Source organism: Oncorhynchus masou, chromosome 1 (genome assembly GCF_036934945.1).
Source record: "Oncorhynchus masou masou isolate Uvic2021 chromosome 1, UVic_Omas_1.1, whole genome shotgun sequence".
Classification (NCBI taxonomy): Eukaryota; Metazoa; Chordata; class Actinopteri; order Salmoniformes; family Salmonidae; genus Oncorhynchus; species Oncorhynchus masou.
The window spans coordinates 13,423,120-13,449,044 of NC_088212.1; the positions used below are offsets into that span (position 1 = coordinate 13,423,120).

Sequence of the window (25,925 nt, forward strand, 5' to 3'; positions counted from 1 at the left end):
AGGCTTGGATGATCTCCCTAGGTATTAGATACTGGACATCTTGTCCAAGAGAGGCTTACGCTAACTACACTACATATCTCCAGCTTGTGATGAAAACACCTGTAGAAGGCCTATCCACACGTTCCTCATCCTTTTGTACATGTTGTACAATGCTTGAAGTGAGGATTTCACAGTAAAAGGACAACAGAACATTCCACATGATTCCATTTATGAGCTGATGAGTTCTCGGTGATCGGGTGGACATGGGGTCAAATACAAGTGACAGAAAACCACCACCTCCTTCTCAAAACCCTCTACTTCCATAATCATTATCATTCTCTAGGTGTTGTATCATCAGTGGCAGAGAGGGAGAACGATATATATAAAGAAAGAGTTGGAGTGAGAGAGATAGCTCGAGGAAGAGAGAGAGATAAAGAGAGAGTTGTAGGGATAGAGACAGCTACAGGGAGAGAGAGAGATAAAGAGAGAGTTGGAGGGAGAGCGAGCTAGGGAGAGAGTTGGAGAGAGAGAGACAGCTAGAGGGAGAGAGAGAGATAAAGAGAGAGAGAGAGACAGCTAGAGGGAGAGAGAGAGTTGCAGGGAGAGATATATATAAATAGAGTGAGTTGGAGGGAGAGAGACAGCTATAACAAAGACATCACCTACAGAGATTTGATTTGGATCTATTTTCGTCCCCATTTGGACTAATCTTCCAAGAGTCCTTAAACATTAAAATACAATTTATAATACGAACACATTTCCACATATAACACACTATTACAAACCTATATAATATACTAACATAATGACCCTATAAATACTCAATCTAAAAAAATATAGATTCTTCATCTACTATAGTCCCACAACATTTCTATGTATTATATTTAAATTGTTTTAAAATAATGTTTATATTTATATATTGAAAGGTTTCTGGGTTGCTCAGTTAATTTATTCCATTTCTTTATTGCTCTAAATAGAAATTTTCTTTTGCCTATTTCTCTTTTCTGTTTAGACAACTCATAGATGGTGGACAATCTATTCCTAGTATTTACGGAATGTCTGTCTCTTACCAACTGAATACCGTTGTGAATAGAACTTGGCCGTTTTAAATAATGTATATTATGAAATAAAATAAGCATGTTCCTTTCAATTATCTTATCAATTGATGACCAACCAAGAACATTGCGCATGACTGCAACAGAAGAACCATATCTCCACCTTAAAACAGTCCTTGCTGCTTTATTCTGTGCATTCTGCAGCCTCCTACCTTCACTTGATGATGCATTTCCCCAGACCACAGAACACTAGTTCACCTGACTCTCAATTAATGCTTGTGCCATCCTTCTTGTGCCAACCTCATGCCATCCTTCTGATTATGCATGCTGTTTTAATATATATATATATATATATTTTTTTTTAACATAGATTAGTTATTTGAGACGAACATGATACGCAGTTGTCTAGCTGCACTCCCAATAGTTCGATTTCTGCCACTTATTCAATTTGCACTCCCATACTTAATTGTATCCCATGCTGTTTTGGCATTTTCCTAGTGGAACAGACCAACATAACTTTGGTTTTCTTGGTGTTTAAAACAAGTTTGCTTTGGCAAACCCACTCCCTAATATTCCCCAAATCTCCTTGTAAAGCTTGATGTACCTGTTGAACCGATTGTCTTGCTGCATAAATTGTAGTATAATCTGCAAATATACTAAATCAAATCAAATCAAATTGTATTTGTCACATACACATGGTTAGCAGATGTTAATGCGAGTGTAGCGAAATGCTTGTGCTTCCAGTTCCGACAATGCAGTAATAACCAACAAGTAATCTAACTAACAATTCCAAAACTAATATCTTATACACAGTGTAAGGGGATAAAGAATATGTACATAAAGATATGAATGAGTGATGGTGCAGAGCAGCATAGGCAAGATACAGTAGATGGTATCGAGTACAGTATATACATATGAGATGAGTATGTAAACAAAGTGGCATAGTTAAAGTGGCTAGTGATACATGTATTACATAAGGATGCAGTAGATGATAGAGTACAGTATATACGTATTCATCTGAGATGAATAATGTAGGGTATGTAAACATTATATTAGGTAGCATTGTTTAAAGTGGTTAGTGATATATTTTACATCCTATATTTTACATATGCTAAGGCATAGGGAAGGTCTTTGGTATATATTAAATAGAGAAGTGGCCCAAGGCAGCTGCCCTGCTGTATTCCACAGTTTAACACATGAGGGGAAGCAAATGAACCATTGATATAGGTGAACTTTTTCCTGTCAGTTAGATATGACTGTACCCAATTCAATGCTACCTCCTTAAAACCATAATGCATTCATTTTGTCAAAATTATTTAATGATCCACAAAATCAAATGCTGCACTGATATCTAAAAATAGTACCACCACAACCTGCCATTATCCATAGCATTGAGCCTGTGGTCAGTCATGTCAACCAATGCAGTGGTAGTGGAATGGTTTTTGTGATAAGCATGCTGATTGGCTGTAATCAGATCCTTCTTTTCCATGTACTCCCATATTTGTCTACTCACAATACCCTCCAATATCTTACTGAGTGTAGGGAGTAGTCTAATTGGTAGACTATTGGCAGGAATAATGGGTTCTTTGCAGTCTTTCGGAATAGGACACAGTTTCGTATGCTTCCATACATTTGCAAACATCCCCTTTTCCAGTGACCAATTAAATATGTATCTCAGTGGAGCTGCAATCTGGGGAGCAGCACAGTGAAGCAAAAAATTGTCCATAAGACCATAACCTGTAGTTCAATAGGTTTAACACCTCCTCCACTGACACCGTTTGCAGACTAAAAGAGCAGAGCTTGTTGCTCATAATATGATCATCAATCTATTGGACAATAGCTTGTTTGGAAGAATGTATGTTCACATTGTTGCTCGGTAAATTAATTTTCTTTGTTAAAAAATCGGCAAAATGATTGGCAATATCAACTGGTTTTGTTATTATTCTCCTGCCAACCTCCACACTAGATGGGCATTTTATTTATTTTACCTTTATTTAACCAGGCAAGTCAGTTAAGAACAAATTCTTAATTTCAATGACGGCCTAGGAACAGTGGGTTAACTGCCTGTTCAGGGGCAGAACGACAGATTTGTACCTTGTCAGCTCAGCGGTTTGAACTTACAACCTTCTGGTTATTAGTCCAAAACTCTAACCACTAGGCTACCGTGCCGCCCCAGGGTAGCCTAGCATGATGAGATAGATGTACCAAGTAAGCCCTTAACTGTGTTCCATACCTTTTTAGAATCATTTTTACAATCAATAAAAGCATTGTTGTAAAATAACTTTTTTTCTCTTTTGATTCAATTTAACTGCATAATTACGTAATGTTCTATAATTCTTTTCATCAATTTCTAATTTTGACTTGGCTGTTAAGACTTTTGCCATATTTCTTTGAGAAAAAGCCTCACCCAGTTCATCATCAATCCATGGAGATGGACGAGCACCAACTGTACTCTTTCTTACTGGGGCATGATGGTCCATTGCCTCGGTGAGCAAATCAATAAAACATTCTGTAGCGTGATTTAAATCAACCTCTATATAAATCAGCTCCCAGGGTACAGCAGCCAAATAATTTAAAAATAGCTCATGATTAAATGTTTTAAAATTTCTCTTAACCACAATCCTAGGGGGTTTCTTTGAAACCTTGGTGTTCATGGTTATGGTCACAATATTATGGTCTGTCCAGCCCACTCTGGCATTGATCTGGCTTTTAAGCATTGCAATGGTATATTACAAAAAAATCAGATCAATGTATGTGTCTGAACGATGACCCAATTTAATTGACGATATAGTTAACCATTTGTCTCAAACCACAGTTCTTGGCATATCTCGTCAATTTCGTTCTATTAAAATGATTGTGATCCTTCCAATGTATATTAAAATCACCCAAGATAAATACATCTGTTACTATCTGTGACCTGGTCAAACTCAGTACATAAGTCATCCAGATAGGACACCGTAGAGCTAGGAGGTCTATACACACATCCTACCAATATGGGTGCCTGGTGAGGCAGATGTACCTGAGCCCATAGTGCCTCTACTCGACATACATTAAGGTCACCCCTTCTCTTTAAAGGTATATGATTCTGATTCCACCATTCCTATTCCTGTCCCTTCTCAGTAGACTATCCATGATTCCTGTCCCTTCTCAGTAGACTATCCATGATTCCTGTCCCTTCTCAGTAGACTATATCCATGATTCCTATCCCTTCTCAGTAGACTATATCCATGATTCCTGTCCCTTCGATGTAGACTATCCATGATTCCTGTCCCTTCTCAGTAGACTATCCATGATTCCTGTCCCTTCTCAGTAGACTATATCCATGATTCCTGTCCCTTCGATGTAGACTATCCATGATTCCTGTCCCTTCGATGTAGACTATCCATGATTCCTGTCCCTTCGATGTAGACTATCCATGATTCCTGTCCCTTCTCAGTAGACTATCCATGATTCCTGTCCCTTCTCAGTAGACTATCCATGATTCCTGTCCCTTCTCAGTAGACTATATCCATGATTCCTGTCCCTTCTCAGTAGACTATCCATGATTCCTGTCCCTTCTCAGTAGACTATCCATGATTCCTGTCCCTTCTCAGTAGACTATATCCATGATTCCTGTCCATTCTCAGTAGACTATATCCATGATTCCTGTCCCTTCTCAGTAGACTATATCCATGAATGTTACTTTGCCCATCATTTACATGCATCTAAATGTGTTTCGGTCAAAGCTAAAATATGAATATTATTTAACTTGGTTATGTTGACCAAGTTAAAAACCTCATGTATTTTGATAGAGAGACAGCTATAACAAAGCCATCACCTACAGAGAGATGAACCTGGAGAAGAGTCCCCTAAGCAAGCTGGTCTTGGGGCTCTGTTCACAAACACAAACACACCCCACAGAGCCCCGGGACAGCAGAAAAATTAGAACCAACCAACTCATGAGAAAACAAAAAGATAATTACTTGACACACTGGAAAGAATTAACAAAAAACCTGAGCAAACGAGAATGCTATTTGGCCCTCAACATCGTTACAACACTGTATATATACATAATATGACATTTGTAATGTCTTTATTCTTTTGAAACTTCTGTGAGTGTAATGTTTACTGTTCATTTTTATTGTTTATTTCACTTTTGAATATTATCTACTTCACTTGCTTTGGCAATGTTAACATATGTTTCCCATGCTAATAAAGCCCCTTGAAATGAATGTAATTGATATGAAGAGAGAGAGTCGGAGGGAGACAGACAGCTAGAGAGGGAGAGAGAGATAAAGAGAGAGACTGTTGTGTAACACATCATATTAGACAGCTAACAGAGTGCCACTTTAATTGAGCTCCAGCAGTGATAGCTGGGCGTGCAAATAACTGCATTAGGAGTTTGTGCTGTGCTGTTCCCTTGCTCCGGTTAAGCCGGATGAGGCTTTGGCAGGTGTTGGTTAGCTGTTGTGGAGCCCTACGGTACAGAAACACAGTTCTGGGAGGACATCTCTATCCAAGGTGCCCAGTGTAACGACTCATAGCCTGGCTGATTCAACTACAGACTGTTGTGTTCTGTCAAGGGGCCGACCTGTATTTCCCCATTGCAGCGCTTCAGTGCACCGTTGACTCAAGGCTTGATGAGTGCAATGAGCATGTTCTACGACAGCCTCCTGGCTGGCGCCCCCCGCATATGCCACTTAGAAAAAAGCTGATACTTGCTGACTCAAAGAGAGGGGGGTAATTCTCTGATCAATAGTATGGAGTATAAGGAAAGGTAGGAACATGTCAACAGAGCCAGGGGAAGGCACAGTGATGCAGAAATGTTGGTGTTTTACCCCACATATTACTAGGAGTTTAGATATATAGAGTGTGCAAGTGTAGCTGACAGAGCCAGAGATATCATCGATATTCTCATGAGCTACTGTCCCACTATACAATATAGCACAGTATTTTTTACATATTTATTTTATTTTAAATTGAACCTATATTTAACTAGACAAGTCAGTTAAGAACAAATTATTATTTACAATGACGGCCTAAGAACAGTGGGTTAACTGCCTTGTTCAGGTGCAGAATGACAGATTTTTACCTTGTCAGCTCGGGGATTCGATCCAGCAACCTTTCGGTTACTGGTCCAACACTAAACACTAGTCTACCTGCCACCCCAAAAATGTATTTTTGAATAATGTATTTTATGCAGTCATTTTTGCTTGTCTTTATCAAGGGTGTCAATACTGTAATTTCAGACCTGATGGTACATGACCTGTTTATTCACATGGTTGGATTAACAGATGGAACCTATTTGGAAATGTACTGAGACTTATCAAACCAAAGCTGTCCTGGTTAGTTTAGGGTTAGAGCAGGGGGCATATGTCTCAAATGTCTCAGAGTAGGATTGCTGATTTAGGATCAGCTTTGCCTAGAGGTGGAACAAATTACAAATACTCTCCTTACTGTAATTGAGTAGCCATTCAGAGTACTTGTACTTTGAGTATTTTTCAGTCAGTAATTTTACTTACTGTAAGTAAGTTTTGAATGAAGTATTGTACTTCGATACCCTTTTAAAACCATCCCATTACAGAGTAGAATTTTGTAGGCTATCATTATTAGTAGATCATGATGGAAAGTTTGCGAGCGGGAGCCCTTGGAGCCAGCAAAAAATGGTATCGTTGTGCAAAAAACAGGCCAATCAAATCAAGTTGTTCGCACAAACTTATGGTGGTCGGAAGATTTTCAAAAACAACTTTCACATGATGTCACGAAAGAGAGGAACTTTTTTTTAAATCAAAGTGGTGTCTAAGGACACAGTGTCTAAGGAGGAGAATCCCCAGCCACATTTAATACCTAGGATAATTGAGTTAAAATTAAATAGATTGAGAACAGAACTTCCACAACGTTACTTTTGTACCTGCCGGTGGGGCGGGAGTTATATAGCCTTGGGACAGAAGAAACAGCTGGTGAGTTGCAGGGGTTGGAACCGATTCAGGGAACAGGACCAAAAATAATGAAATTATTAGAGGAACAGAGTCAGAACCGGGAACGAAAGTGATCTATCCTGTTACGGAACAGAACCATTATTTTAAAAGCATGGGAACCGGTTAATAATGTTCTTTTAAGTTCCAGTCCCACAGAAATAGCAACAAAGCACCTACAGTATGCCATCGTTTCCCAAATGAAGTCGCAACCCCAGTCGCGCTTGATTCAAATAACCCGGGTTACGTCAGCCGCTAGATGTGGTTGTAATAAATGGACGTGGAGAGGATCTGTGTCTGCACAACATGCTTTGACTGCTGGTGTCCCCCAAGGCTCAGTTCTAGGCCCTCTCTCTATACACCAAGTCACTCGGCTCCGTCATATCCTCACATGGTCTCTGCTATCATTGCTTTGTGGATTACACTCAACTCCTTTTCTCCTTCCCCCCTTCTGACACCCAGTTGGTGAATCGCATCTCTGTGTGCCTGGAAAATATCTCAGCTTGGATGTTGGCCCACCACCTCAAGACCAACCTCGACAAGACGGAGCAGCTCTTACACACAGGGATGGCCTGCCGCTCAAAGACCTATCCATCACTGTTAACGACTTCACGGTGTCCCCCTCCTAGAGTGCAAAGAACCTCGGCGTGACACTGGCCAACACCACGTCGTTCTCTGAAAATATCAAAGCAGTGGCTCACTCCTGCAGGTTCATGCTCTACAACTTCCGTAGAGTACGACCCTACCTCACACAGGAATTAGGATTAGGTCCTAATCCAGTCACTTGTCATCTCCCGTCTGACTTGTGCCATCAAACGCCTGAAACTTATCCAGAACGCTGCAGCCAGCCTGGTGTTCAAACTTCCCAAGTCTCCCTGCTCCTCCGCACACTCCACTGGTTTCCAGTCGAAGCTCGCATCCACTACAAGAACATGGTACTTGCCTACGGAGCAGCAAGAGGAATTGCCCCTCCCTACCTTCAGGCTATGCTTAAACCCTACACCCCAAGCCAAGCACTCCATTCTTCCACCTCTGGTCTCTTGGCCTTCCCACGCCTGCGGGTGGGCAGCTCCAGCTCTGCCCAGTCCAAGCTCTTTTCTGTCCTGGCACCCCAATGGTAGAACCAGCTTCCCTCTGAAGCCAGGACAGCAGAGTCCCTGCTCATCTTCTGAAAACATCTGAAACCCCACATCTTCAAAGAGTATCTTAAATAATCCCACAGCACCCCCGCCCCCCTCCTCCTCACCCCAAATCGCTCCCCCCAAATAAAAAATAATTAAATAAAAACCTTTCGGAACTAGCAGTCACACTTAACCCCCTTTCTAGCCTTGACTTTCCTGATAGCTACTTTGAGGAAACATGTAATTACAATGACTGTGATATGGGGTTGTCCCACCTAGCTATTGTGATGAATGTACTAAGTTGCTTTAGATAAAATGACTAAAATGTAAATGTAAATGCAGCTCTGTTTCCCTCTACAATGCCCACAAGCCGCGTGACCTCATCAGAACAGAGTGGACCAGACCAGGCCCTAAATCAATGATGTTCTTTTCTACACAGAATATCATACAAAATTATTGCCTGATGATCTTCTGAACTTACCAATACAATAAATTAACTTAGTTCGTACTGTACATATATCTCCTCTCTTCCTTTTTCTATGTATTGCATTGAAAATATAATGTCTAACACATTCAGGTAACCTTAAAATTACCTAATTATCAAGCTCAAAGTTTTTATTTTAAAAGTAACTAAATTACTTTTTCTCTCAGTACTTTTCAAACGAGCTACTTTTTACTTGAGTAATTTTTCAAATGTAATTGTAGTAACAATACTTCTACTTGAGTAGAATATTTCAGTAATCTTTCCACCTCTGGTTTTGCCTTTCAGATCACAATGAAGAAAATTAAACGTATACAAGTGGGACCTCATTCTAGATCAGCGCTCCGACTCTAATATGCATGATACATACAGGCCCTGGTGTCAACAGTAGGCCTTACCCGGAGGAGCCCTGGTGACAACAGCAGGCCTTATATAGAGGAGCCCTGGTGTCAGCAGTAGGCCTTACCCGGAGGAGCCCTGGTGACAACAGCAGGCCTTACCTGGAGGAGCCCTGGTGTCAACAGCAGGCCTTACCTGGAGGAGCCCTGGTGTCAACAGCAGGCCTTACCTGGAGGAGCCCTGGTGTCAACAGTAGGCCTTACCCGGAGGAGCCCTGGTGTCAACAGCAGGCCTTACCTGGAGGAGCCCTGGTGTCAGCAGTAGGCCTTACCCGGAGGAGCCCTGGTGTCAACAGCAGGCCTTACCTGGAGGAGCCCTGGTGTCAGCAGTAGGCCTTACCTGGAGAAGCCCTGGTGTCAACAGCAGGCCTTACCTGGAGGAGCCCTGGTGTCAACAGCAGGCCTTACCTGGAGGAGCCCTGGTGTCAGCAGTAGGCCTTACCTGGAGGAGCCCTGGTGTCAGCAGTAGGCCTTACCCGGAGGAGCCCTGGTGTCAACAGCAGGCCTTACCTGGAAACGCAGGCCTTACCTGGAGGAGCCCTGGTGTCAGCAGTAGGCCTTACCTGGAGAAGCCCTGGTGTCAACTGTAGGCCTTACCTGGAGTAGCATCCAGCAGAACTGGCTCAGGAGGAAGTAGTGGGAGAAGAGGCCCAGAACGGCACAGCTGTCCTCTGAGTAGACACGGCCACGAAACGCAGACACCAGGAAACAGATCTACAACACACAGAGAGAGAGAGAGCAAGAGAGAGAGCGAGCAAGAGAGAGCGAGAGAGAGAGCGAGAGAGAGAGACATCTGAGAGGCCACAGAAACACACAATGCACAAACACACAGCAACACAACATTTGCCTGCAGACTATGCACTTTACTATACACCTCTCCCATCTCTCACACACACATATACAGCTCTTGCACGTCTAAGGACTTACACAAGCAGAAACACACTTGTCCATTGACACTTTCCCCCTGCAGACTAGTAATTGGATGATTGATGGCTGTGTTATCATGCATGTATTTTGGAACAGCTGACAATATAAGATACACCTTAGTGACATCCTGCAGACCTGTTACATCACAATGCGCAAACCAAAATAAACAACAAGTGACAAATGCTTCCTGGGTACCCATCCAGGAACCTGTGTGTGTGTCCTACAGTAAATCCTTCAGCTCTCTGATGGCAGAGCTTAATTAACCCTTGGGACAGAGCCTTGTGCCACTACCAACCCATAGCAATATTTCTGCTTATGTAACACTGTCTGACATCCAGCCCCGTGCAAGTGCAAAACAACAGGGATGGAGGGAGAGAGGGAGGGTGAGATAGAGATTGAAAGAGAGAGAGAGAAATAATGAGAGTGAGTTTGGAAGGCAGAGAGAGATAAAAAGAGAGTGAGAAAGAGAGAGAGAGTGAGAGAGAGCGAGAGAGAGATACAGGCAGGTAGAGATAGAGAAAGACGATTGAAAGTGAGAGAGGGAGGAAGAGAAAGAGAGAGGGATTGAAAGTGAGACAGGCAGGAAGAGAAGAGGGAAAAGGACAGTGGCTGCAAAACCTGCCAGACAGCCAGGAGAGCTTCAGAACGTCCAGATGGCAGGTCAAGTACACTGCAGAATTATGCCTCTTCCTCTCTCTTACAACTCTCTAGGTGCATCATCATCATCAGACTGCAGCTAATTCATCAAAGTACCATGCTGGTGTAAACACACAGTATTGTATATCGTCTACACTATATACTATACTATACATAGCATACTAATAAACAATAAACTCCGCCCTCTTTCACACACACACAGATAACAACATGCAGGTGTGAATTGCATAACGTTTGTGTGAGCCAGGGTGTTTGTAAGTCTGCGCATTGACTCATGTCTTGTTGTTGGGGTGAATAACATGTTTGTACAGCCGGCTTGTATTTATCAGGTTGACAGTAACGTCAGTGTTACAAGACTATATTTCACCCTAGTATGTATAGTATTTACGTGTGAAGAGTTTCATAACTACTGCTTTCGTAACTCTCAAATTGTCAGAGGACCATCCGCATACGGTCATTCTCAGGGAGCTAGTTATATTTCCATGATAGAGCAACATTAGTGTGGAAACCCCAGAATGACAGGAGGGGACACTAGCCCAGAGCCACAGCCTATCCATGATGACCAAGTAAACATCACAAATACCAACTGCTCTCCATATAAGCACCTAAGCCGCGCGAGAGAGCAAACAAGCTCTCCCTTCCAATCAAACAAGTGGAGTATTAGAATAAACTGCCTATTGCGCTACAGCTGTGCTCAATTTACTTCACAACGCGGTTGCTCAGAGCAACCTAGGGCAACAAATAGAGCATGAAGCTGTGTCATTTTACTTCAGCGTTGAGATTGCACGTCCACTAAGGTGGTGTGTCAGTTGTTTGGTCCTTTCTGTCCTGTTGTTCTTTTCAAGTTGCTCTTAAGAAGGGCTCAAGATGGGAACATAGTTTGAAACCCCACCCTTCCGCCGTCATTACAGAGCGACCTTTCCAAAGCAAACAGATAGTTAGCGACTCCACACACCACATATCTCGGATTCTGTTGTTGAATTAGGCAGAAAGTCAGGCTTTATTTAAATTAACAATAATTCTGTAATTCTGTTTCCGGTTTGTTTTGCAGCTCTGCATGGTGAGAAAAAAGGAGGGACGATACAGGAAGGACCTGGGATGGAGCCTTTGAAAAAGGTGGTTGCTTAGAATTATGATTCCGGGCAGCAGTTATTGGGACCGAATAAAACCTTGGGCAGGGTTTCGGAGTAATACATTACATGTAAGGGATTACAAAAAAACAGTAACAGTAATCAGTTATGTTACCAGCTAAAATATTGTAATCAGATTAGAGATACATTTGAAAAACTAGATGATTACTTCGAGGATTACTTTTAAATTCAGAAAGGAGGTTTGAGAGAGAGAGGTCTGTTTTCTCAATGACATTCAAATCAGCATTGAAAAAAAGGTGCAAGTTTAAGTTTGTTCCACCTGAGCGAGTCTGACCACAAGTCAGAGAACACTATGATGTCAGAGACCACTATGATGTCAGAGACCACTATGATGTCAGAGACCACTATGATGTCAGTGACCACTATGATGACACACCAAATGTGTTTGATGGATTGCTGGAAAAGAGCAGGAGGCCACAGTCCAAGCTATGTCTTCCAATGGTGCGACTGCTGTCGGCATCCAAATATTATCCAACTTGAATAAATGCTTGGAGGTCAGGATGACAGCAGTGGTGTCGTCTACGGCGATACGGATATCACTTATTATTGATATCTACATAGACCATTGATGTGAATCACACTGCTGCTCTCTCATTTAGCTATTCGCGCCTTACGGATTGTGGTTGTTGTGGATGGCTGTTCACAAATCTAAATGTGTATTTGAACCCAATAATGGTTGAACTCAAGAAGTTTAAGCTGCCTATCAATCATTGTTTAAAAACCAGTAGACATCCAGTGAAAAATGTGCTCTTGCAACAGCTGCACAGTGCGGATCCCAGCCTATGGAACAACAGCTGCACAGTGTAGATCCCAGCCTATGGAACAACAGCTGCACAGTGTAGATCCCAGCCTATGGAACAACAGCTGCACAGTGTAGATCCCAGCCTATGGAACAACAGCTGCACAGTGTAGATCCCAGCCTATGGAACAACAGCTGCACAGTGTAGATCCCAGCCTATGGAACAACAGCTGCACAGTGTGATCCCAGCCTATGGAATAAAAGTGGGACTTTTATTGCTCAATCTAATTCATGATAAAAAAATACATCCATAGACCTAATGGACACATGCTTAAACTTGCACACTTCTGATAGACTTAAAGGGGCAATCTGTAGTTGCCACATTCATTTTTGGACTTTTAAATTATAATTATATCCATTGATTCTTGAAGAATATAACTTAGAAATCCCTCATGAGATTAAACTGTATAGCCTCATTTTCTAATTTTTATTTAACCTTTATTTAACTAGGTAAGTCATTTAAGAACAAATTCTTATTGGCCTACCCCGGCCAAACCCGGGGTATGCCCCTATGGGACATAACGTGGTTAAAACAATAACTGACATCATGGAGGGTCCGTCCTTGCATCCATAGCTCTGTCTATTAATCTGAGAGTGTGGATACATTTCTCCAGGCCCATCCCTCAGATTTTCTGTTATTTTTTAATCTGTGGATTTGCCCTTTAAACAGCTGCATATTATCAAGATATCAAAGTGTCACCAATAAAAACTTAAACAATAGGCCTGTAGCAGATGCCTGTAGCAAATGCAGCATATAAACATGACTTTTTCACATGTAAATAACACTTTTCAGTAGTGCTCAAAGCAGGCCATTCCATGAGTCCAGAATTTATTTTTCAACTGGAATCAATGAGCCCAATCAGTCCTCCATGACAACATCGTAAACAATAGAGTAGGGCTGGCTAATAACTCCTTCGTTTTGGGGTTATGCTCAGGTTAAACAATTTGGCTAATCTATACTTCCAAGTCCTATTCTTGAAGATCAAGGGGTGTAACATTTGGAATGACTGGAATTCTGATAGACTTCGGTTTTTAATGTAAAGAAATAATTTAATCGTATTATTATATGTAGTAGAAGGCGATGGGTTAGTAGAAGCCTCCATAATCAACCCATAAAGTACAATTTAACATCCATACATGGCCAGCTATATAAACTCTAACATTCATTTATCCTGCAATAGATGTCGTTCAATTCGTAACATACATGTTTGTCTTCTTCTAATGCCTCTTAAAGGGAAAGTAATCTAAAAGTAACTAAATGCAATCAGATTGCATTACCGAGTTTGGATTATCCAAAAGTTAGGTTACTGATTACAATTTTGGACAGGTAACTAGTAACTGTAATGGATTACATTTAGAAAGTAACCTACCCAACCCTGACCTTTGGTTAGCCAAGGGCACATCATGCCACAAGCATCGCACGCGGGTGAGCACACACCCGCACGTACACGCACTCGCCAACCAACCAGTAGTGGTGTGTGAGTACAATCACTATGTTTTGTGATAATTGCGTTGCTTGCTCTATAACCTGTTGGTTCATATGCCTTGACACCATGATATATAAGTCCAAGACAATAAGAAGACACGGTGGCAGAATAAGACACAGTGGCAGAATAAGACACAGTGGCAGAATAAGACACAGTGGCAGAATGGTGGCAGAATAAGACACAGTGGCAGAATGGCAGAATAAGACACGGTGGCAGAATAAGACAGAATAAGACACGGTGGCAGAATAAGACAGAATAAGACACGGTGGCAGAATAAGACACGGTGGCAGAATAAGACACGGTGTCAGAATAAGACAGAAATAAGACACGGTGGCAGAATAAGACACGGTGGCAGAATAAGACACAGTGGCAGAATGGTGGCAGAATAAGACACGGTGGCAGAATAAGACACGGTGGCAGAATAAGACACGGTGGCAGAATAAGACAGTGGCAGAATAAGACACGGTGGCAGAATAAGACAGTGGCAGAATAAGACACGGTGGCAGAATAAGACACGGTGGCAGAATAAGACACGGTGGCAGAATAAGACAGTGGCAGAATAAGACACGGTGGCAGAATAAGACACGGTGGCAGAATAAGACACGGTGGCAGAATAAGACACAGTGGCAGAATAAGACACAGTGGCAGAATAAGACACGGTGGCAGAATAAGACACAGTGGCAGAATAAGACACAGTGGCAGAATAAGACACATTGGCAGAATAAGACACAGTGGCAGAATAAGACAGTGGCAGAATAAGACACAGTGGTAGAATAAGACACAGTGGCAGAATAAGACACAGTGGCTAAATAAGACACGGTGGCTAAATAAGACACGGTGGCAGAATAAGACACAGTGGCAGAATAAGACACAGTGGCAGAATAAGACACAGTGGCAGAATAAGACACATTGGCAGAATAAGACACAGTGGCAGAATAAGACAGTGGCAGAATAAGACACAGTGGCAGAATAAGACACAGTGGCAGAATAAGACACAGTGGCAGAATAAGACACGGTGGCAGAATAAGACACGGTGGCAGAATAAGACACAGTGGCAGAATAAGACACAGTGGCAGAATAAGACACAGTGGCAGCATCCTCTGTCCAGTGAAGTCCACAAAGCCTATTGCATATAACAAACAGTTACACAACCTACAGCATGGTCAATCAAATGAGCTATTAAACTACTATTGATTTAGAATAGCAGAGAGATACCGCAACTCAAAAAGAAAACAGGAGCTGCCTCCATTATTCCAGCACCATTTCAACTCAACCTATGCTTAGTCTAAGACAGTGACAACTAACATGTTCACAAAACAATTTCAGTCCAATCAATGTAAACAGCGTGTGGCTGTCCATGGGACTGATTTGTGTGTGAGGGTGTGTGTGTGTGTGTGTGTGTGTGTGTGTGTGTGTGTGTGTGTATGTATAAGTAGAAAAAACATGTAGACTAATCTTACTTAGAGAAACGCCAACGCCATCCTCCTCTTTTTCATGTTGCCGAAACGGTCTATGACTGTCATACAGTTCATGCTTTTAGTTTTTATTGTCCTAGGCTACCTGGCTAAAACGATTGCTCGCTAGCCAAACTTCCTTTCATTGGCAATGATTAGCTAGCTAACATTAGCCTTCTACATCTAGCTACATTCTAAACTTCCATACTCTCAGGCCAGAGGCACAATATATGAATTAATGGTTGGATCAGAACCACCATTATAATCATTGGCCAGTATGGAGAATTGAGTAAAAAAGTCTAAATCCCTATCTCCATCCATGGCTAATTTAGGAAAGGGACAATTTTAGCTAGCTAGCCAATGGAGGTCAACAACACAATGAGGTACAAACATTTTTTTCTGTCAATGATGTTTGGCTTTTGATGTGATTGGTGTGAAGCCAAATCCAAATTGGCTTCCCTTGACACTTTCTTTTGGTGGGCCAGGACCATTCACAGTTCAGTTCACTCAGTTTAGCTCAATGCTGATTGGCTACTATTTTATAATAATAAGGGAGGCCAAATGCTCACTGGATTCCGTTCTATTCAATGCTACAGGCAGCAACCCGGACTACAGGAAAAGGAGGACCTAGCACGCCCCCATTCTCATCGACAGGGCCGTAGTGGACCAGGTTGAGAGCTTCAAGTTCCTTGGTGTCCACATCACCAACAAACTAACATTGTCCAAGCACACCAAGATAGTCATGAAGACTGCACGACAAAACCTATCCCCCCTCAGGAGACTGAAAAGAGTTGGCATGTGTCCTCAGATCCTCAAAAGGTTCTACAGCTGCACCATCGAGAGCATCCTGACTGGTTGCATCACTGCCTGGTATGGCAACTGCTCGTCCTCCGACCGCAAGGCACTACAGAGGGTAGTGCGTACGGCCCAGTACATCACTGGGGCCAAGCTTCCTGCCATCCAGGACTTCTATACCAGGCGGTGTCAGATGAAGGCCCTAAAAGCCTAGTCATAGACTGTTCTCTCTGCTACCGCACGGCAAGAAGTCCCGGAGCGCCAAGTCTGGGTCCAAGAGGCTTCGAAACAGCTTCTACCCCCAAACCATAAGACTCCTGGACATCTAATCAAATGGCTACCCAGAATATTTTCGTTGCCCCCCCCCTTTTACCTCAATTACCTCAACTAACCGGTGCCTTGCAATTCGCAGATTGACTCTGTACCGGTACCCCCTGTATATAGTCTCGCTATTGTTATTTTACTGCTGCTAAATTAAAAATGTAAAACTTTTAATTTTATTTTATTTGAATAGCATTAGATAGATGGGGCTACACATACAGAGAGAGAGGGCCGTTGTTTTCTCGCTCGAATGCTTTCTCCGTTGAGATACAATCAGCCTCTTACGAATTTAAGGAAAATTATGAAACACAGAGAGGAAAGAATACATGAATACACGCCACTGACACCAACACAGACTCAGGGGTAGAAGTAACATAGTAAATGTAAATCAGGGACACTCCAATTAGTATGATATGTTACATTTCCTATGGTATGTATTCATTTGTGTATGCCATCACACATTTCGTATGATTTGTTACAAATTATAATTAGCATGATATGTTATGAATTCCAATTTGTTGTGGCTAACATTAGCTAGGGGCCAACACTAAAGTTAGCTAGGTGGTTAACGTTAGCTAGGCTAGGGGATAGGGTTAAGGTTAGGGTTTAGGTTAGGAATTAGGTTAAACATTTTTTGGGGATAGGGAGCAGCATTTTCACTTTTGGATGAAAAGCATGCCCAGAGTAAACTGCCTGCTACTCAGTCCCAGATGCTAATATATGCATATTATTCGTGGAATTGGATAGAAAACACTCTGAAGTTTCTAAAACTGTTTGAATTATGTCTGTGAGTATAACAGAACTCATATGGCAGGTACAAACCTGAGAAAAAATCCAACCAGGAAGTGGGAAATCTGAGGTTGGTCGTTTTTCAACTCAGCCACTATTGAAGATACAGTGGGATATTGGTCATCTTGCACTTCCTAAGGCTTCCACTAGATGTCAACAGTCTTTAGAAACTTGTTTGATGCTTCTACTGTGAGGTGGGGCCAAATGAGAGGGGAATGAGTCAGAGGTCTGGCAGAGAACCACGGCTTGTGACGCGGGTCATGTGAGAGTTAGCTCGCGTTCCATTGCTTTTCTACAGACAAAGGAATTCTCCGATTGGGACATTATTGAAGATTTATGTTAAAAACATCCTAAAGATTGATTCTATACTTGGTTTGATATGTTTCTACGACCAGTAATATAACTTTTTGGACTTTTCGTCAACCTTTCCGCTGGACTTGCATTTGTTTTGTTTACCAAACGCCATAACAAAAGGAGGTATATGGACATAAATGATTAACTTTATTGAACAAATCAATCATTTATTGTGGAACTGTGATTCCTGGGAGTGCATTCTGATGAAGATCATCAAAGGAAAGTGAATATTTTTAATGCTATTTCTGACTAATGTTGACTTCACAACATGGCAGATATTTCTTTGGCTGGTTTGGGCTCTGAGCGCCGTACTCAGATAATTTTATGGTGATTAAAGATGTTAATGCGTTTTGCAATAACCAACAAGTAATCTAACTAACAATTCCTAAACTACTGGAAATCTTCGAGTACAGTATATACATATGAGATGAGTATGTAAACAAAGTGGCATAGTTAAAGTGGCAGTCGATGATATAGAGTACAGTATATACGTATGCATATGAGATGAATAATGTAGGGTAAGTAACATTATATAAGGTAGCGGTGGAGTGAGTCAGTGACATTGTTAGTGGTGGCTGTTTAACAGTCTGATGGCCTTGAGATAGAAGCTGTTTTTCAGGATACTGACCTCGCCTTCTGGATGATAGCGGGGTGAACAGGCAGTGTTTATCTGGAGGGCAGGTAGTTTGCCCCGGTGATGCGTTGTGCAGACCTCACTACCCTCTGAGGTTGAGGGGGCGGAGCAGTTGCCGTGGCGGTGACCATAAAGTTTTTGGAAATCTGACACAGCGGTTGCATTAAGGATATGTTTATCTAAAGTTCCATGTATAATAGTTGTATCTATTATCAATGTTTATTATGAGTATTTCTGTAAATATTGTGGCTTTCTGCAAAATCACAGCATGTTTTGGAACTACTGAACATAACATGCCAATGTAAAATGAGATTTTTGGATAGAAATATGCACTTTATCGAACAAAACATACATGTATTGTGTAACAAAGTCCTATGAGTGCCATCTGATGAAGATCATGACTCTGGAGGCGCGGCTGGGGATGCCGTCTGGGCCTGCAGCCTTGCGAAGAACAGTGTCAGTGGCACTGTATTGTCCTCAAAGCGGGCATCATGTAGTCCGTGATTGACCAATGAATTGAAGATTCTATCTTTGTCTCTGTAAAATGGTTAGTGAAATATGCACTTTATCGAACAAAACATACATGTATTGTGTAACAAAGTCCTATGAGTGCCATCTGATGAAGATCATCAAAGGTTAGTGATTAATTTTATTTATATTTCTGCTTTTTGTTACTCCTCTCTTTGGCTGGAAAAATGGCTGCGTTTTTCTGTGACATGGTGGTGACCTAACATTCCGCTAGCGGAACCCCGTTCCCAGAAAGGTTAAAGGGTTTGAGAAAGGGTTAGCTAACATGCTAAGTAGTTGCAAATTAGTAAGTAGCTAAAATTCTAAAGCTGTCTGTGATGAGATTCGAACACGCAACTAAATGGGTTACTAGATGTTTGCGTTATATTCATATTATACGCACACCCATCCACTCTGACCAACCACCCTACTTTCGCTTTTGCCTTAAGTAACCATCTGTCTTATGTAACCATACCAAACGTAACATATCATACTAATTTGATTGTCCCGGACTTACGTTTACTACGTTACCACTAGTGTATTAGACCAGGCTGCACACACACAAACTTGATTTTCTCTTCTTCTCGTGCCTTGTCAGAGTGTAGCCTATATTGCATGGCAGGGAGTGGGTCAGCTCCAGTCAATAAGCCCACCCCCAGACAGAGCCTGTCCATTGATTAAAGCGACAGTACAACCCCACCCACCATTCCCCTCCCACCCCTCTTTTGTTTCAGACAGTCCCTCTATCTCATGACCTTTCTGTCTGAGACCTTGACCACCACACTCCCAAATCAACACCCCCTTCCACTGCTCCAAACTCCTTTAACCCTAATTGAGAGAACAGGTATACCAAATTGTTTTCATCATCTGTTTTGTCAGATCATACAGAGGTGTATGATAGCTACCTCGTTGGCTTGGATGGTTTCCTACGTGGCTACCTCGTTGACTTGGATGGTTTCTGTTTATGTGTATAGCCTTTAGCGTGCTGGTGGTGGTAGCTAGCACAGACGTGTGGAACTGTAAGTAGAGGGGCTGCAGCTGCTGTGGCTACATAGCTAAACGGCCGAGTCATGATAGCTAAATCTCCACATCTCTCTCTATCTGCTCTGTTGGCTAATGGTGACCCTGTGATGACATAACAGAGACCCGATAGGGGTGCATGGTGTGTGGTGGGTTGGGTGTGAGTGTATGATTGTGTGTGTACTGAGCCATTTACTTTATGTTTGTATTCGTATCTTTCATTTTTTCAGTCAAACAACTGTTGCACAGCAGCCAGGGATGTATTGTTCTCTGCTGGGTGAGACTCAGGGTTCAGAAAGCCTAAACCTTATACAGCGCCTTCAGAAAGTATTCACACCCCTGGACTTTGTCCACATGTTGTTGTGTTACAGCCTGAATTTAAGATGGATTAAATTGAGATTTTGTGTCACTTATCTATACACCATACCCCATAATGTCAGATGCATTTTATTTGTAGAACATTTTCACAATTAAAAGCTGAAATGTCTTGAGTCTATAAGTATTCAACCCCTTTGTTATGGCAAGCCTAAATAAGTTCAGGCGTAAAATGTGCTAAAAAAATCACATAATAAGTTGCATGAACTCATTCTGTATTCAATAATAGTATTTAACATTATTTTTTTAATGACTACCTCATCTCTGTACCCGACACAATTATCTGTAAGGTCCCTCAATCGAGTAGTGAATTTCAAGTACAGATTCAACCACAAAGACCAGGGAGTTTTTCAATGCATAGAGGGGAAGATCAGTCAAAATAAAAAAAAGAGATGCTGAACTTCTGGGGTGGCAGCGTAGCCTAGTGGTTAGAGCGTTGGACTACTAACCAAAAGATTGCAAGATCAAATCCCTGAGCTGACAAAGGTACAAATCTATCGTTCCGCTCCTGAACAAGGCAGTTAACCACTGTTCCTAGGCCGTCATTGAAAATAAGAGTTTGTTCTTAACTGACTTGCCTAGTAAAATAAAGGCAAATATCCCTTTGAGCAAGGTGAAGTTATTAATTAGGCTTTGGATGGTATATCTATACACCCAGTCATTACAAAGATAATGACTTTCCTAAATCAGTTGCCGGAGAGGAAGGAAACTGCTTAGGGATTTCACCATGAGATCAAAGTTGATTTAAAAAAAGTTTGAGTTTAATGACTGTGAAAACAGAGGATGGATCAACATCATTACAGTTACTCCACAATACTAACCTAAATGACAGAGTGAAAAGAAGGAAGCCTGTAGAGAACAAATATTCCAAAACATCCATTATGTTTGCAATGAGGCACGCATGTAAAAAATGTGGCAAAGAAATTAACTTTTTGACCTGAATACAAAGTGTTATGAGCAAATCCAAAAACTTGACGTAGCTTGAAGAATTTTAAAAAGAATAATGGGCAAATATTGTACAATCCAGGGGTGGAAAGCTTTTAGACCTACCTCAATAGACTCACAGCTGTAATCACTGATTCTAACATGTATTTATTTTTTATTTAACCTTTATTTAACCAGGTAGGCCAGTTAAGAACAAGTTCTCATTTACAACTGGCCAAGATAAAGCAAAGCAGTGCGACAAAAAGAACAGAATTACACATGGGATAAACAAACGTACAGTCAATAACACAATAGGAAATCTGTATACAGTGTGTGCAAATGAAGTAAGGAGGTAAGGCAATAAATAGGCCATAGTGGCGAAGTAATTACAATTTAGCAATTTACACTGGCGTGATATATGTGCAGACGAGGATGTGCAAGTAGAAATACTGATGTGCAAAAGAGCAGAAAAAAATGTGGGGATGAGGTAGGTAGTTGATTGGATGGGCTATTTACAGATGGGCTGTGTACAGCGCAGCGGATCGGTATGCTGCTCTGACAGCTGAAGCTTAAAGTTAGTGAGGGAGATACAAGTCTCCAACTTCAGTGATTTTTGCAATTCGTTCCTGTCATTGGCAGCAGAGAACTGGAAGGAAAGGCAGCCAAAGCGGGTGTTGGCTTTGGGGATGACCAGTGAAATATACCTGCTGGAGCGCGTGCTATGGGTGGGTGTTTCTATGGTGACCAGTGAGATGAGATAAAGCAGAGCTTTACCTAGCAAAGACTTATAGATGACCTGGAGCCAGTGGGTTTGGCAACAAATATGTAGCAAGGCCCAGCCAGTGAGAGCATACAGGTCGCAGTGGTGGGTAGTATATGGGGCTTTGGTGACAAAAGGGATGGCACTGTGATAGACTGCATCCAGTTTGCTGAGTAGCATTTTTGTAAATGACATCGCCAAAGTCAAGGATCGGTAGGACAGTCAGTTTTACGAGGGTAAGTTTGGCAGCATGAGTGAAGGAGGCTTTGTTGCGAAATAGGAAGCCGACTAGATTTAACTTTGGATTGGAGATGCTTAATGTGAGTCTGGAAGGAGAGTTTACAGTCTAGCCAGACACCTAGGTATTTATAGTTGTCCACATATTCTAAGTCAGAACCGTCCAGAGTAGTGATGCAAGTCGGGCGGGCAGGTGCAGGCAGCGATCGGTTGAAGAGCATGCATTTAGTTTTACTAGCATTTAAGAGCAGTTGGAGGCCACGGAAGGAGAGTTGTATGGCATTGAAGCTCATCTGGAGGTTAGTTAACACAGTGTCCAACGAATGGTCAGAGGTATACAGAATGGTGTCGTCTGTATCGAGGTGGCTCAAAGAATCACCCGCAGCAAGAGCGACATCATTGATATATACAGAGTAAAGAGTCAGCCCGAGAATTGAACCCTGTGGCACCCCCATAGAGACTGCCAGAGGTCCGGACAACAGGCCCTCCGATTTGACACTCTGAACTATCTAAGAAGTAGTTAGTGAACTCGGCGAGGCAGTCATTAGAGAAGCCAAGGCTGTTGAGTCTGCTAATAAGAATGCGCTGATTGACAGTTTCGAAAGCATTGGCCAGGTCGATGAAGATGGCTGCACAGTACTGTCTTTTATTGATGGCGGTTATGATATCGTTTAGGACCTTGAACGTGGATGAGGTGCAGCCATGACCAGCTCGGAAACCAGATTGCATAGTGGAGAAGGTACAGTGGGATTCGAAATGGTCGGTGATCTGTTTATTCACTTGGCTTTCGAAGACAGGGCAGGGCAGGATGGATATAGGTCTGTAACAGTTTGGGTCTAGAGTGTCTCCCCCTTTGAAGAGAGGGATGACCGCGTCCACTTTCCAATCTTTAGGAATCTCAGACGATACAAAAGAGAGGTTGAAAAGACTAGTAATAGGGGTTGCAACAATGGAGGCGGATCATTTTAGGAATAGAGGGTCCAGATTGTCTAGCCCAGCTGATTTGTAGCGATCCAGATTTTGGAGCGCTTTCAGAACATCATCTGTCCGGATTTGGGTGAAGGAGAAGCGGGGGGGGGGGGGGGCTTGGGCCAGTTGCTGCGGGGGGTGCAGGGCTGTTGGCCGGGGTTGGGGTAGCCAGGTGGAAAGCATGGCCAGCCGTAGAGAAATACTTATTGAAATTCTCTATGATTATAGATTTATCAGTGGTGACAGTGTTTCCTAGTCTCAGCTGGGAGGAGGTGCTTTTTTTCTCCATGGCCTTTACAGTGTCCCAAAACGTTTTGGAATTAATGCTGCAGGATTCAAATTTGTGTTTGAAAAAGCTAGCTTTTGCTTTCCTAACTGACTGTGTGTATTGTTTCCTGACTTCCCTGAAAAGGTGCATATCACGGGGATTATTCGATGCTAGTGCAGTACGCCACAGGGTGTTTTTGTGCAGTCATGTAACGGTTGTCTTCCTCTGACGAGGAGGAGTAGTAGGAAGGATCGGAGGACCAATGCGCAGCGTGGTAAGTGTTCATGATATTTATTATAACTCAGAACACTAAAGAATAAAACAACAAAGAGAACGAAATGAAACCGAAACAGTTCTGTCTGGTGCAGACACAAAACAGAAAACAGAAAAGAATCACCCACAACTCAAGGGTGAAAACAGGCTACCTAAGTATGGTTCTCAATCAGGGACAACGATTGACAGCTGCCTCTGATTGAGAACCATACCAGGCCAAACACAGAAATCCCAAAATCATAGAAAAAAGAACTAGACTGCCCACCCCAACTCACGCCCTGACCATACTAAAACAAAGACAAAACAAAGGAACTAAGGTCAGAATGTGAGTTTGGAGTGAACCAAGGGCTATGTCTGTTCTTATTTCTGTATTTTTTCAAAGGGGCATGCTTATTTAATTAAGATAGTGTTTTATTTTTCAGACATTTTTAATGCAATTTAGAATTTTTCTTCCACCTCAACATATTTTGTGTAGATCGTTGGGCAAAAATGACAACTAAATCCATTTTAATACCACTTTGTAACAACAAAATGTGGAAAAAGTCAAAGGGTGTGGATACTTTTTGAAGGCGCTGTATATCAAGTACAATGAAATAATTTTCTGTCAGCGATCTACACTAAAAGAAAGACAGACTTCAGTCGGGGGAGATCGACAGACCTCAGTCGAGGGATGAGGGAACAGACAGACAAAGGCCAAAGCCGTTTAGCAAACTCCAGGTGTTTACATTTGTCAGATGTATGGAAGAATGTGTTTAAGATCCCTCCCAATGTGCTCTCCAATCTCATATATATATTTGTAAAAGCCCGGTGCAGTTATCCTCGCAAGGGAGGGTGCCAGAGTTTTGAAAACAGAGAGAGAGAAAAATTATTACTTGTTAAACTAAATCTCTTTCTCTGAGCAATTGCATTACTATAAAATAAATAATTTTGTGAGTATACAATATAGTTGTATACATTTTTACTTATTTTTATCAAGGGTGCCAATAACTTTGGTTGTGACTGTATATACACAGTGCACTCTGGTAAAACATGAACCACTAAGGCACGCCTGAACAAACAACTAAAAGCCTGCCTCTAATTTCTGATCCCAGGGTACCAGGGCCTCTTCTCTCTCTCACACAGATGCAACCCAGTTCCAGGCACCTCTGCGCCCAGGGAATAGATACATGCCTGGCATTGCAGCAGAGTGGAAGAGCAGAGGTGGGACTAAGGGAATAAAGCTTCCTCTGTGGAAGACTGCATGTGTGTTTGTCATGAAGCACCAAGGCCAAGGCGGAGGACCCGGGGGAATGCCATTGGTCACACAGTTCAGCAGATGGGCCAATCAGCGGGGCTCCCCTTTGTTCTCTGGTGTTAACAACCTGGCATCCAACCATGTGCTTTGTTTTTATGTCTCTGGTCTGAAGGGATTAGACGTGATGTCAGATTGTGCAGTCTCAGTGCCAGGTTGTTATTGTTTTTATGTCTCTGGTCTGAAGGGATTAGACATGATGTCAGATTGTGCAGTCTCAGTGCCAGGTTGTTATTGTTTTTATGTCTCTGGTCTGAAGGGATTAGACGTGATGTCAGATTGTGCAGTCTCAGTGCCAGGTTGTTATTGTTTTCATGTCTCTGGTCTGAAGGGATTAGACATGATTTCAGATTGTGCTGTCTCAGTGCCAGGTTGCTATTGTTTTTATGTCTCTGGTCTGAAGGGATTAGACGTGATGTCAGATTGTGCTGTCTCAGTGCCAGGTTGTTATTGTTTTTATGTCTCTGGTCTGAAGGGATTAGACATGATGTCAGATTGTGCTGTCTCAGTGCCAGGTTGTTATTGTTTTTATGTCTCTGGTCTGAAGGGATTAGACGTGATGTCAGATTGTGCAGTCTCAGTGCCAGGTTGTTATTGTTTTTATGTCTCTGGTCTGAAGGGATTAGACGTGATGTCAGATTGTGCTGTCTCAGTGCCAGGTTGTTATTGTTTTTATGTCTCTGGTCTGAAGGGATTAGACGTGATGTCAGATTGTGCTGTCTCAGTGCCAGGTTGTTATTGTTTTTATGTCTCTGGTCTGAAGGGATTAGACGTGATGTCAGATTGTGCAGTCTCAGTGCCAGGTTGTTATTGTTTTTATGTCTCTGGTCTGAAGGGATTAGACGTGATGTCAGATTGTGCTGTCTCAGTGCCAGGTTGTTATTGTTTGTATGTCGCTGGTCTGAAGGGATTAGACGTGATGTCAGATTGTGCTGTCTCAGTGCC

At 42.1% G+C, this 25,925-nt stretch overlaps 1 protein-coding gene across 1 annotated transcript in view; it reads right to left on the reverse strand.

Moving 5' to 3' along the window:
• Positions 1–25,925, reverse strand: part of LOC135518629 (adhesion G-protein coupled receptor V1-like) — a 277,743-nt gene that overhangs the window by 51,660 nt on the left and 200,158 nt on the right. Inside the window, 1 exon segment of the mRNA XM_064943812.1 lies at positions 9,586–9,702. Coding sequence (XP_064799884.1) covers positions 9,586–9,702 — 117 coding nt within the window.